Below are 12289 nucleotides of genomic sequence, written 5' to 3'. Positions count from 1 at the left end.
AGTACCCGCAATGTGGAGCCGCAGCTACAGCTACTCCAGACCCTAGTAGCCACTTTGGATTCCTCCTACCACAGCACGTACACATCTGAAAGGCCGGAGTTCTGCACATGCACAGTAGCTCTGGCTTCTCAGACAAGTGATTGCAGCTGTGGTGCACAGAAGACTGTGGTAGGAGGGATCGAAAGAGGCTACATGGTGCGGCTACTTCATGCCCCAGTAGCATCCTAAGAAAATTTGCTTATACATCAGTTCAAAGTTTTATTAGGTTCTGGGGCACAAAAAAAGTTTTAATACAAAAAGAATTAGGTTACACTACAGTACAGTAACCTGCCACCAGATATACCTTAGTAGGTAAATCCGTAATGGTAGGTTTCCTTTAAGGAGTTCTAAATCAAGGGGTTTGGAGTACAATTGAGAGAACATCGATTTTAATGGGTACTTTGCTGAATATTCATACAAGGCAAAAGCTACCCGGTTTTAAGGGGGCGTCCCACTGACCTGTGATGAGACCCCCCACAGATCACAAGAATGAGGTGTCTGGTGGTCGCTCTAGAAGATTAATGGAGCAGGCACTCGGCAATTTCCATCCGCTTCATGGAGATGTATGGAGCAGCAGGTTATGAGCGCCCGTCTGCTCCATTAATCTCCGGGAGCAACAAGAGGTCCAACTGAGGTACCCAGGGCCCCATCGGACACCTCATTCTCGTGATCTGTGGGGGTCTCATCACAGAGACCCCACCAATCAGCAAGTTAGGTTCCATCCCGTGGATAGGGCCCAACTTGGTTTGAGGGATAACCCCTTTAGGGCTAATCCTATTCTTTGGTTACAGATGGAATTTGACTACCAAAGTTAAATACATTTTATTTTTCCCAATAACTCATTGGTATTCCAGGCCAAATCATAAAAAAAAAAAAAAACAACACAAACAAAACGAAAGGAAAAAAAAAATGCAAAAAGAAAACATAGAAAAATATAATACGCTACCCGTTCTCTCAGCTTTTCTCTGACGAAAAGACGTAAAACTGCAAATGGAGCTCGAAACCAAAGAGGAGAAGACACAATAAAAACACATTTTAACCGCGCAGGAAAAGCGCCCTGGGGACAAAAGGAAGGAATGAAAAATTAAATATAAGAAAAAAAAATGCATCCTTAAAATAATTGCAATCACCTGCCAATACCTATATTCCACTTACATCAGCAAGGACGACATAAAACACACATGTTTAGAAAGCAATTGTGTCTGACATAAGTATCTAACAGCCACAGGCTTACAGTCTCCCAGAACCAACCTGCGTGCCCACAGAGAGGGCAAGTGCACCTTAGCCATTTTTAACACTTCTTTAGCAACCAGGACTATATGGCATTGTCAGATGATATAGTACTAAGGATATGTGATTTTGCCTACAACCAAATTTTTCCAAAGTTTACAAAAAAATTTTTCTATTTTTTAGTTTATCAAAAAAGTTACAAAGTGGCATGAGAAAGCTTGTCAGAAGAAACTTGCTCTGCGAGTGTGCAGGATTTACTGAACCTTATTGCTCTGGACTTTCAATTTAATTGTGCATTAATGGTGTAGTGAAAAGCTTTCATAAAAAGTTTTCTTTACTAAATAACAATGATTACTTAATAAATGACAGTAACATAGTAAAAAAGTAAAAAAAATCTAATATATAAATCAATAACATACCTTTAAAAGGTTCAATATCTTTACACACAGTTCATAATCAAAGTTTCCATAAGTGGAATTAATCATATCATAAATGAAAATAAGCCCATTTCTCTGCGTCTCTACCCTATGAGCCAAAAAAAAAAAAAATCAGTTAAAGAAAAATTGAGTTAATGCATCAATTAAAAATACTGCAAGTCATTTTTAAACAGCTAATATTTTAACCAATGTAATAATGTCCACACACCATAGATAACATCTGAATTAAAAGAAATGAAGGGAAATAAAGCTTGGATCTAATGCAACTCAGTCATGTTTAATTTATGATGCTGTAAAAGTCTCATTCATTCATAAGGTTAATAACGTTCCAGCTTCCTTCCATGAAGCACTTTTGGCACAGAACAGGCAGAAAGAAAGAAAAAAAAAAAAAAAAAAAAAAAAATCAATAAGATAAGGAGATCTGCTTTCACATGTCATTCACTGAAATCCCAATAATATCCCATATCATCATCAACCCCCCACCCCAACAACAATGAAATGTATTACTCATTTTTCCCCAAAACAGATTATCTGAAAGCTTCCCCGTCTTCATTGCTTTGTTCTGATGGGAAGGAAAGAATGAAGAGATTCCTTGTCAATAAATTACCTCTCAATGGCTTTATCTAGCTGGTAGATAATTGCCTGCAGAACTGCCTTGTGCGTGGTTACATCCGGCCGGTGAAGTCTAGCAGTGAACAAGGCTAGTGCTGCTCCATTTGCATCTCTTCCGGGCTGTAATTGACACAAACAATGTCATTATGATACACTAGGAATGAAATGTATAGCCCTATACTTTAGGGCTTCAAGCCAATAAATGTATGTCAATACACAGAGCAGGATGTCGTCTTAAAGGAATCTACCATCAAAATCAAGAGCGATTAACATGGGACACTTACTAATAAATCCAGGCAACGTGACTGTAGTAATCTACAGATTTGCTTCCTTCAAAGATCAACTTTTACAGCAGTCTCAGCCTGTGACCTGATCTAGGCAGCAGTGAGCACACAATGAGGGGGGAGGGGAAGAGTTCTCCTTCATAAGGTAAGAAGTCTGCGGATCTGCAGGGGCTTTGATAAGACTCCCATAGCCCTTCAAACTAATTAGCATAATTTTAAAAGTCAGTTTTAGGAGGAAAGAGGACATGGATACCAAATATTAGAAGACTACCACAGTCACAGTGCCTGGATTTATAAGGAAGTCCCTGGTATATAATGATAGGTTTTTTGTGGTAGATTTTCATTAAAGAAAATACAATTATGGTCAAAATTGCCTGGAAATGGAATGCTGCAGGAAAAAAAAAATAAAAAAAAAAACATTTAAAAGGGGCACACTCCCTGCAGACCCTGACTGGGATGCTTTCAGCAACTTCCCTACAGCAGAGACCTTGCTGTCCCCTCTTCCTCTAACCCTGCAAGTGGATATTTCGGCAGGTATGTTCTTGGTTCTGTTTTCCCATCTCAGCATGTGCCATGTTCCATCAATTTTTCTTCCTTCTAGCTCAGACTCACTAATTATTGTTGTTGCTTATGTGTTATGTATATGAAGAATTCTACAAACATCTTGATTAAGGGGGCAACCACACTAAAATGGACATTTATCCCCTATCCGCAGACTAAGGTGTAAGGCAAGTTCAGCTGAGGAGATAAGTAGAGTTATTTTTCTAAAATTCAGCAATAAACAAAAGCAATAAAAACTTTATGGGGGAGATTAAAAGTCCATTCGCCAAAAGTTACGCAGAGGCGCCAAAATCTTGGCACAGTTTTCTGGAGTGAACTAGACCAACAAAAAAATGGTGCAAAGTACAACTAGACCGTGTTAAACTATGCCAGTGTTAAATGTGGCACAGCAGAAGACTCAGATATTCTTACTCTGCACTGGTATACTTTGCCATAGTTTTGAAAAATCTCCCCATGTGTCTCCAGCTTTAGGCCTCATGCACATGAGCAATGGGGCGTGGGCCATAGAGGGGGATGCCTGAAGCTTAGAGCAGATATAGCACCAGCCCTATCAGTTACAGTGCAGGCAGCCAGCATGTGCCTTGTGCGGTGATGTACAGTCCACGTGCCGTGTTGTGAACATGCTCAATAGAAACCAATTAAGTCCTTGAGTTAGCCACCATTTGTTCATGGACAAAGCACACAGTCATCTGCAATTGGTTGAAATCGCTGCAGATTGTTGCTGCCGAAAACCAAATCATAGAACTACTTTTAATTGTATTCTGCTCTTCAAAAATGTAATTGCATTTTTGGATTGCTTGCTGTGTGCAATAAAGGCTATTGTAGTGGCAATGACTTCATGTGACAATAAGGTTTCACCAAGCCCAATATTAACCCCTAAGTGACCAAGCTCATTTGTGCCTTGATGACCAAGACCTATTTTTCAAAACCAGCATGTGTCACTTTATCCGGTTATTACTTTAGAAGGCTTTACCTTACTGTGTTTTTGAGTCTGTTCCGATCTGGACTGTTAAAGCAGGGTCCCTGCTGTCATAAGACAGCAGAAGCACTACTCTTTCCAGCACCGTGGGCCCGTGCAAAACAGGTTAGGCCAACGAAGAAACCCCTCAGCCTTGCCTAAGGCCCCTTAGTGACAGACGTAGAAACCCGTATGGGTGGTTACTAAGGGGTTAAATAAGTATGAAATATTTTACTTTTTCGTTGTCCAGACTTGCAATTTGCTTTCAGTGTGAAAAATGTGATACTAAAACTAAATTATGCAATGCTATACTTGATGCCAAAAGGCTATGTACAAAAGGTGACTAGAGCTAAGGACAATCTCAAATGTAGGGTACATTTATCGAGATTAATTCTAGTTTGTGGCAATATATACACATAGAACACAGACTACAAGTACAGTAACTGAAAGCAAAGCCATTACCTTTATAACAGCGTTCTGGCCAGTACACACCCCGGTTATATTATCAGTTACTTATCAATTATTGTGAGACCGATATAGGAGTGGCCAAACACACAATAGAATAAAATCTCTCCATAATACCTTACCACTGAGAGATATATCTGGACCTTACCTATGAAGTCTCTATAGCAGAGCCCTAGTCCTATGCTAGCAAGCAACCCTTATGCCATCAACACCAGTATACAATGGGTTATTCTTTAGGATGTCACATAAAAGAAACTTTACCAGGGGTAAGTACAAGATCTTAGTAGGGTCACCTGTACAATATTTAAGGCACCATGCACACGAACGTAATGGGACAGATATCCAGCCGCAAACTGGTTCCCATAGACACCAATAGCAAACGGTCGCAGCGCATTGATCACATGTCCTATATTGCGCCATACTATGATTCTCTATGGAGAGGAGCGAGCGGGGCTATGTTCGTGTGCGATAAAGTTTTTGGGAAAAACTTACCACAAGTGTCTGAGAGGAGAACTGTTCCAGTTGCTCATGCCAACCAGTTAGAGCTCAGCGTTCATTTTCCCACAGCAGTTTATAAAATTAAAGCTGTGCTCTGATTGGGTGCTGTGAGCAACTAGAAGTTTTACCTCAGACACTTCTGATAAATCTCCCCCTTGCCAGCAGGAGCCAGGGATCAAGTGACCTTTGAGCTGCATGACTTGGGACTTGATGTAATTGCTTGTGCCATGCTAGCTTCCGGTTGATGGAGGGGGCGATGCAGTCATTACTGTCTTGCTGATAAAGCAGATGTCCTTTGTGTGCATACTGTAACAACTGCAGAGCCCCCTCCATCTGCCGAAAGTCAGTAGTACATGGGAAACCACAGGAAGTCCCAAGTCTTGCTGCTGGTGGTCACAAGACCTAAATCTCTTGACGGCAACAGGAAAACTTTACCAGGGTAAGTACAATATGGGTGACCCTATTAGGATCTAGTACTTATCCTGGTAAAGTGGTTAATCAGTGGCCAACCCATTAAAGACAGATGAAATTCCAGAGATCCGATCTCAGGGGCCTGCTCATGTTAGTGCCTTGGTAACATAGCTGTTGGTATCCAATCAGCTTCCGTTTTTGTGGCAAAAGTCCTTCATGTCCAGACTTTGTGTTACAAGGCCTCAGTCACGTGACCTCCATCATGTATCATGAGCAAAGTCTGTGCAGCAATAGTTGGTTATAAGCAAAATTATGTAAAATAATTTAAGAGTGTTGAAAATACTTAAAAGGTAATACCCACCAATACTGTAAATTTACCACTTAGTAGCTCAGAGCGCAGTGGTTCCTCATCTGGATTTATGTTGTAGATGCCTTCTTTAAGTCTTGTATTCTGTTAACAGAAGCAATAGATGAGCAGAGGATGGTCATGATCATAAGGATGGTGTCGAATGAATGGGTTTGTTCAATCAAACTTGCTGTGTGTGACTGATGGAATAAAAAGTCTGAATTCTAAGTAGCAAAACTGAACTCAGCTTGTTGGTTCAGTTCCACTAATCAGAGATTGGTCAGTCCTTCAAACAAACACTTGCCAATGTTTGAACATTCTTGCTTGTTTAATTAAAGGGGTTTTCCCACCTGAACATTCAAATTTAATTCATTTGCCACATGTAAACATTTCTTCAATTGGATGTTATTAAAAAAGTGAAGTTCCTGTGTGAAGATAATTTCTCATAAATGTAGTCATGTTGTCCCTTAGAAACGAGATAGCTTCCTCAGATACTACCAATTTTTTAAAGAAAGTTTTTACTCACCCCATCCCTTTAAAGCAACTATTTAAAATAAAAATGGGACTTACTCTGTAAGCTTGAAACAAATCAATAGCTCTTGAAACATCAAACTTTCGGGCCATTAAAAATTTCACAGCAGTGTTAGGAGGCACCGTAACCACTTGGGGTTGTTCTCGATTCTTCAATTCAGAAATAAATTCCTCAATTGCCTGTCAAATGAGAAGAAATGATTAAAATGATGAACCGAATACTACATTTACAAAACACTATACTGTATAATTCAGAAACATTTTTTGCATTTACATTTGGATGAAAAAAAAAAGTGGAGAAAATATGGAGCAGGGGACCTTTAATAAGATGGATCCAGAGCGAACCATTTCATAAATGCAGTTAAAGGGGTTTGTCCATGAAAGAAAGTTCTCAAATTTTAATCCCCTAGAGATGTTTACACAATAAAAATCATTTTAACCCCCTTACTTTACAATTTTACTCTGCGTTATTGCAGTTTTTGCTCTCCTAGACTGGTCAGTGTAAGGCCGCATACACACGACCGTACGGGGGACGCATGTGCGGCAGTACATACGTCCCCAATAGACGGCAATGACCGCACGGAGAAATGTGTGGCACCATACTATTCTGTACACAGGGAAGAGATAGGACATGTCGGCGGGTATACGTTCATGTGTATGTTCAACGTCGCGCCATAGCCATACATTTAACAATTAGTTTCTTTTATATGGTCCAGTGGAACGGTGTAACCCCCCAACAACCAGTCTGTCTCTGATCAAGGCAGAATTACAAACTGTTGAGACCGCAGTAATGGACAGTGGGGTTTTTTTTTTTTTTTTTTTTTTAAATCCTCTCTTTCTGCAATACAGATGAAAAAAATCTTACAGTGAAGGTAGAGGAGTTTGGTAATTAGAAGTTTAGGTTCATATTTCGTTCTTTGGACATATTCAAGGTGTAGGCAAGGAAAGTTTATAGACTACATACTAAACATGTCTGTCTCCTTTTGGGTAACTTTCTGGAATCTGGTCTGTGTGTGTTAAGATGAAGAGTAACCTGAGGTTAATGGGGCTATTTTTTTATCACTCTTTATAAAAGGACATCTACCAACAAGATGAAAGATTATAAACCAAGCACACTGACATGCAGGTCTGTGCCCCCTCTGGCAGGATCCACTCTTCTTTAAGTTGCTTATATCCTTTTTCCTAAAGAAAAAAGGCTTTACAAATTATGCAAATGAGCCTATGAGCCCATCTGGCTCATTTGCATAATATAATAAAAGGTTTTTTTTAAGAAGCTAAAAGAAGAGCAGATCCTGCCAGGGGAGACAAACACCAGTATGTCAGTGTGCTTGGTTCACAATCCTTCATCCTGGTGGTAGATTTCCTTTAAAGTGGAAATTAATCCTCTCATCTCAGAGCTGTTTAACTAAACATAGAGATTAAGGTGATATACTCGAGTATAAGCGGAGTTACACTTTTAGTTTTTTCCTACAGGCATACTGGGGGCGGGGGCTGGCAGGCTATACACTACAGGGGGGCTTGGCAGGCTATACACTACAGGGGCTGTGACCAATGCATTTCCCACCCTTTGCTTATACTCTAGTCCAGGGGTAGGGAACCTATGGCTCGGGAGCCAGATGTGGCTCTTTTGTTGGCTGCATCTGGCTCTCAGACAGATCTTTAATACATAGTGATGGCTGCTGTGTGTGTCTTAGGCCCCTTCCACACTTGCGTTGCAGATCACGTCAGAGTTTGATCAGGGTGCGATCAGGGTTTGGTCAGTGAAAAATGCACATTTTGCATCAGAGTTCAATCAGTTTTCAGTCTCAGTTTGTTCAGTGTCTCAGTTTTTCACGCGCATTTTCAATGCAATTTCAATGCGTTTTTCACGCACAGATAATGGCAATTGATGTGTGAAAAACGCATTGCACTTGCAAGTGTCTCAGTGTGCAATGCGTTTTTGATGCGTGTGACTTGCAAAAGTAGAGCATGTCGAGATTTAAACGCACGTAAAAAAAAAAAACGCGCGTGTGTGCGTGAAAAAATATGCAAGTCTGCAAAGACCCATTGATTACAATGGGTCAGAGTGCAATGCAAGTTCTGCGCGTCAAAAGCACCTGCAGAAAACACGCGTGAAAAACTCAAGTGTGAAAGGGGCCTTAGACTGATCACTGGACACAGGCAGCGATGTAACCGCAGCCTACATCCTTTGTATGACCCAGGCACCATCGCCTGGCTCAAAGAGAAGAGCGTGGGAGTGATGAGGAGCTGGCTGCAGGGAGCCCTTGTAAGTGAATATTCTTTTTTTTTTTTTTTTGCTGTGACTACCTATCTACTCGGAGTATGTGCTGTGGCTACTTATCTACTTGGGGGCATGTGCTGTGGCTACCTATCTACTGGCAGTATGTGCTGTGGCTACATATCTACTGGGAGTATGTGCTGTGGCTACTTATCTACTTGGGGGCATGTGCTGTGGCTACATATCTACTGGCAGTATGTGCTGTGGCTACATATCTACTGGCAGTATGTGCTGTGGCTACATATCTACTGGGAGTATGTGCTGTGGCTACTTATCTACTTGGGGGCATGTGCTGTGGCTACCTATCTACTGGCAGTATGTGCTGTGGCTACCTTTCTACTGGGAGTATGTGCTGTGGCTACCTTTCTACTGGGAGTATGTGCTGTGGCTACCTTTCTACTGGGAGTATGTGCTGTGGCTACCTTTCTACTGGGAGTATGTGCTGTGGCTACCTTTCTACTGGGAGTATGTGCTGTGGCTACCTTTCTACTGGGAGTATGTGCTGTGGCTACCTTTCTACTGGGAGTATGTGCTGTGGCTACTTATCTACTTGGGGGCATGTGCTGTGGCTACTTATCTACTTGGGGGCATGTGCTGTGGCTACCTATCTACTGGCAGTATGTGCTGTGGCTACCTTTCTACTGGGAGTATGTGCTGTGGCTACCTTTCTACTGGGAGTATGTGCTGTGGCTACCTTTCTACTGGGAGTATGTGCTGTGGCTACCTTTCTACTGGGAGTATGTGCTGTGGCTACCTTTCTACTGGGAGTATGTGCTGTGGCTACCTTTCTACTGGGAGTATGTGCTGTGGCTACCTTTCTACTGGGAGTATGTGCTGTGGCTACCTTTCTACTGGGAGTATGTGCTGTGGCTACCTTTCTACTGGGAGTATGTGCTGTGGCTACCTTTCTACTGGGAGTATGTGCTGTGGCTACCTTTCTACTGGGAGTATGTGCTGCGGCTACCTATCCAACGGGAGTATGTGCTGCAGCTACCTATCTAACGGGAGTATGTGCTGCAGATACCTATATACTGGGGGCATGTGCTATGGCTACATATATACTGGGGGACATGTGCTATGGCTACCTATCTGGTTGCCCCTGGTCTTTATAGGAACTGCGAAAGTGGGAAGTGCCCCTTTAAATCCGCGAGTGATGGCGCATGTGCTGGCCAGCCGGGAGGCGGAAAGTGGTGAGTTGAATGAGCTCGGAAAGGGGCGCCGCCACAGAGAGGGGCACAGGTGTGCCTGCGATCCGAGACCTAGATTGCAGGGGCCCGTGACCCTGGGACTACCTATCTACTAGGGGGCATGTACACATGATATGGCTCTTCCGGAATAACATTTTAAAGTATGTGGCGTTCATGGCTCTCTCGGCCAAAAAGGTTCCTGACCCCTGCTCTAGTCCATAGCTTTTTCCACTTTTTTGTGTTAAAATTAGGAGACTCTGCTTATATTCAGGTCGGCTTATACAATATGTGAGAGCTCATGCAGCCTCCATAGATAGACACTATACAGGCTGGAATACAAATCTCTATGGGATGGAGCAGCTTGATTTTTTTTTTTTTTTTTAGAAAAAAAAATAGATTTACCACATCTCCCCACATACAATATACAATATATATTAAAGAAAAAAAAAGAATCTAAAACGAAAATACCTTATGGAACTTTGTGTACTAAAATTTCATGTCTATACAGCATTTTAACAAAATGTCATATTACAAGATTAATAAATCAGAACACCAGTGTGTTAGATTTGCTGAAAAAGTGCCCTATTCTATTTATTCACCAATACTGTCTGTAGAGTGAATCAATGGACAAGCAGCAGGAAAAGAAAGGAAAGTCAGCTCACAGACACAGATGAAACCTGTCAATACAAAAGGGGAAGGTGGCTATACATGATAAAAGCCTGGACTGTGTTCCAAAAAGAATCAATATGCCATACCCAGCAGCTCTCTCATTACTATACACTGTACTGAGAATGAGAGGAAAGGACCTGACTCTTAGGGGCCATTTATTACCTGGAATCTGCTGGATAAGCTGTGTTTTGAGATATTGGGATTAATAAAAATGGCTAAAAGTAGTTAACACCACATATTGCTTCACCTGTTCATTTGTGATATGACAATAAGCAGAGTGTACAAATAACAGAATGACTAAGATTGTATAATGTGTGACTATACAACATCAGCATCTCAATATCTTAACCATGTGAAAATAGTCAACAATTAGCAATCCACCCTAGAAAAGAGAAATGTTTAATACCAAGGGTAAATTATGGCTTCAATTTTTCACATATTACACATCAGTAGTATTTACAATGTGTGGTGTCACAGTGGGTGACTGGTCCATAGCCAACCACAACCATGCACAGACGAACGGCAATACGAATACAAATATATTATTTTATGTGGCCGTTTAAGAGGTATAGTTCGATTTATGACGCTAAACCAACAACAGGTCAGTATGGACCTAAGGTTTAGGGCAGGGGTCAGGAACCTTTTTGGCCGAGAGAGCCATGAACGCCACATACTTTAAAATGTTATTCCGGAAGAGCCATATCATGTGTACATGCCCCCTAGTAGATAGGTAGTCCCAGGGTCACGGGCCCCTGCAATCTAGGTCTCGGATCGCAGGCACACCTGTGCCCCTCTCTGTGGCGGCGCCCCTTTCCGAGCTCATTCAACTCACCACTTTCCGCCTCCCGGCTGGCCAGCACATGCGCCATCACTCGCGGATTTAAAGGGGCACTTCCCACTTTCGCAGTTCCTATAAAGACCAGGGGCAACCAGATAGGTAGCCATAGCACATGTCCCCCAGTATATATGTAGCCATAGCACATGCCCCCAGTATATAGGTATCTGCAGCACATACTCCCGTTAGATAGGTAGCTGCAGCACATACTCCCGTTGGATAGGTAGCCGCAGCACATACTCCCAGTAGAAAGGTAGCCACAGCACATACTCCCAGTAGAAAGGTAGCCACAGCACATACTCCCAGTAGAAAGGTAGCCACAGCACATACTCCCAGTAGAAAGGTAGCCACAGCACATACTCCCAGTAGAAAGGTAGCCACAGCACATACTCCCAGTAGAAAGGTAGCCACAGCACATACTCCCAGTAGAAAGGTAGCCACAGCACATACTCCCAGTAGAAAGGTAGCCACAGCACATACTGCCAGTAGATAGGTAGCCACAGCACATGCCCCCAAGTAGATAAGTAGCCACAGCACATACTCCCAGTAGAAAGGTAGCCACAGCACATACTCCCAGTAGAAAGGTAGCCACAGCACATACTCCCAGTAGAAAGGTAGCCACAGCACATACTCCCAGTAGAAAGGTAGCCACAGCACATACTGCCAGTAGATAGGTAGCCACAGCACATGCCCCCAAGTAGATAAGTAGCCACAGCACATACTCCCAGTAGAAAGGTAGCCACAGCACATACTCCCAGTAGAAAGGTAGCCACAGCACATACTCCCAGTAGAAAGGTAGCCACAGCACATACTCCCAGTAGAAAGGTAGCCACAGCACATACTCCCAGTAGAAAGGTAGCCACAGCACATACTCCCAGTAGAAAGGTAGCCACAGCACATACTGCCAGTAGATAGGTAGCCACAGCACATGCCCCCAAGTAGATAAGT

At 42.3% G+C, this 12289-nt stretch overlaps 1 protein-coding gene and 1 long non-coding RNA gene across 6 annotated transcripts in view; one reads left to right on the top strand and one right to left on the bottom strand.

Annotated features, from left to right (window-relative positions):
* Positions 1-12289, bottom strand: part of LOC140069593 (tyrosine-protein phosphatase non-receptor type 9-like) — a 43672-nt gene that overhangs the window by 23503 nt on the left and 7880 nt on the right. For 3 of the 4 annotated variants that reach the window (XM_072115465.1, XM_072115484.1, XM_072115493.1), the window contains exons 2-6: positions 6412-6552; positions 5857-5946; positions 2314-2438; positions 1689-1794; positions 986-1096 (exon numbers count right to left, since the gene is read on the bottom strand). In XM_072115465.1, coding sequence (XP_071971566.1) covers positions 986-1096; positions 1689-1794; positions 2314-2438; positions 5857-5946; positions 6412-6552 — 573 coding nt within the window. The remainder of the gene's footprint in view (positions 1-985; positions 1097-1688; positions 1795-2313; positions 2439-5856; positions 5947-6411; positions 6553-12289) is intronic. The other variant, XM_072115475.1, reaches the window with a different exon arrangement.
* The window catches only part of LOC140069608 (uncharacterized), a 29719-nt gene that overhangs the window by 13266 nt on the left and 4164 nt on the right, over positions 1-12289 (top strand). The window lies entirely within an intron of this gene.

This window comes from Engystomops pustulosus, chromosome 1 (genome assembly GCF_040894005.1).
Source record: "Engystomops pustulosus chromosome 1, aEngPut4.maternal, whole genome shotgun sequence".
NCBI lineage: Eukaryota > Metazoa > Chordata > Amphibia > Anura > Leptodactylidae > Engystomops > Engystomops pustulosus.
The sequence above is the reverse complement of the archived record's forward strand: the minus strand, read 5'-3'. Positions and strand labels throughout refer to the sequence as shown.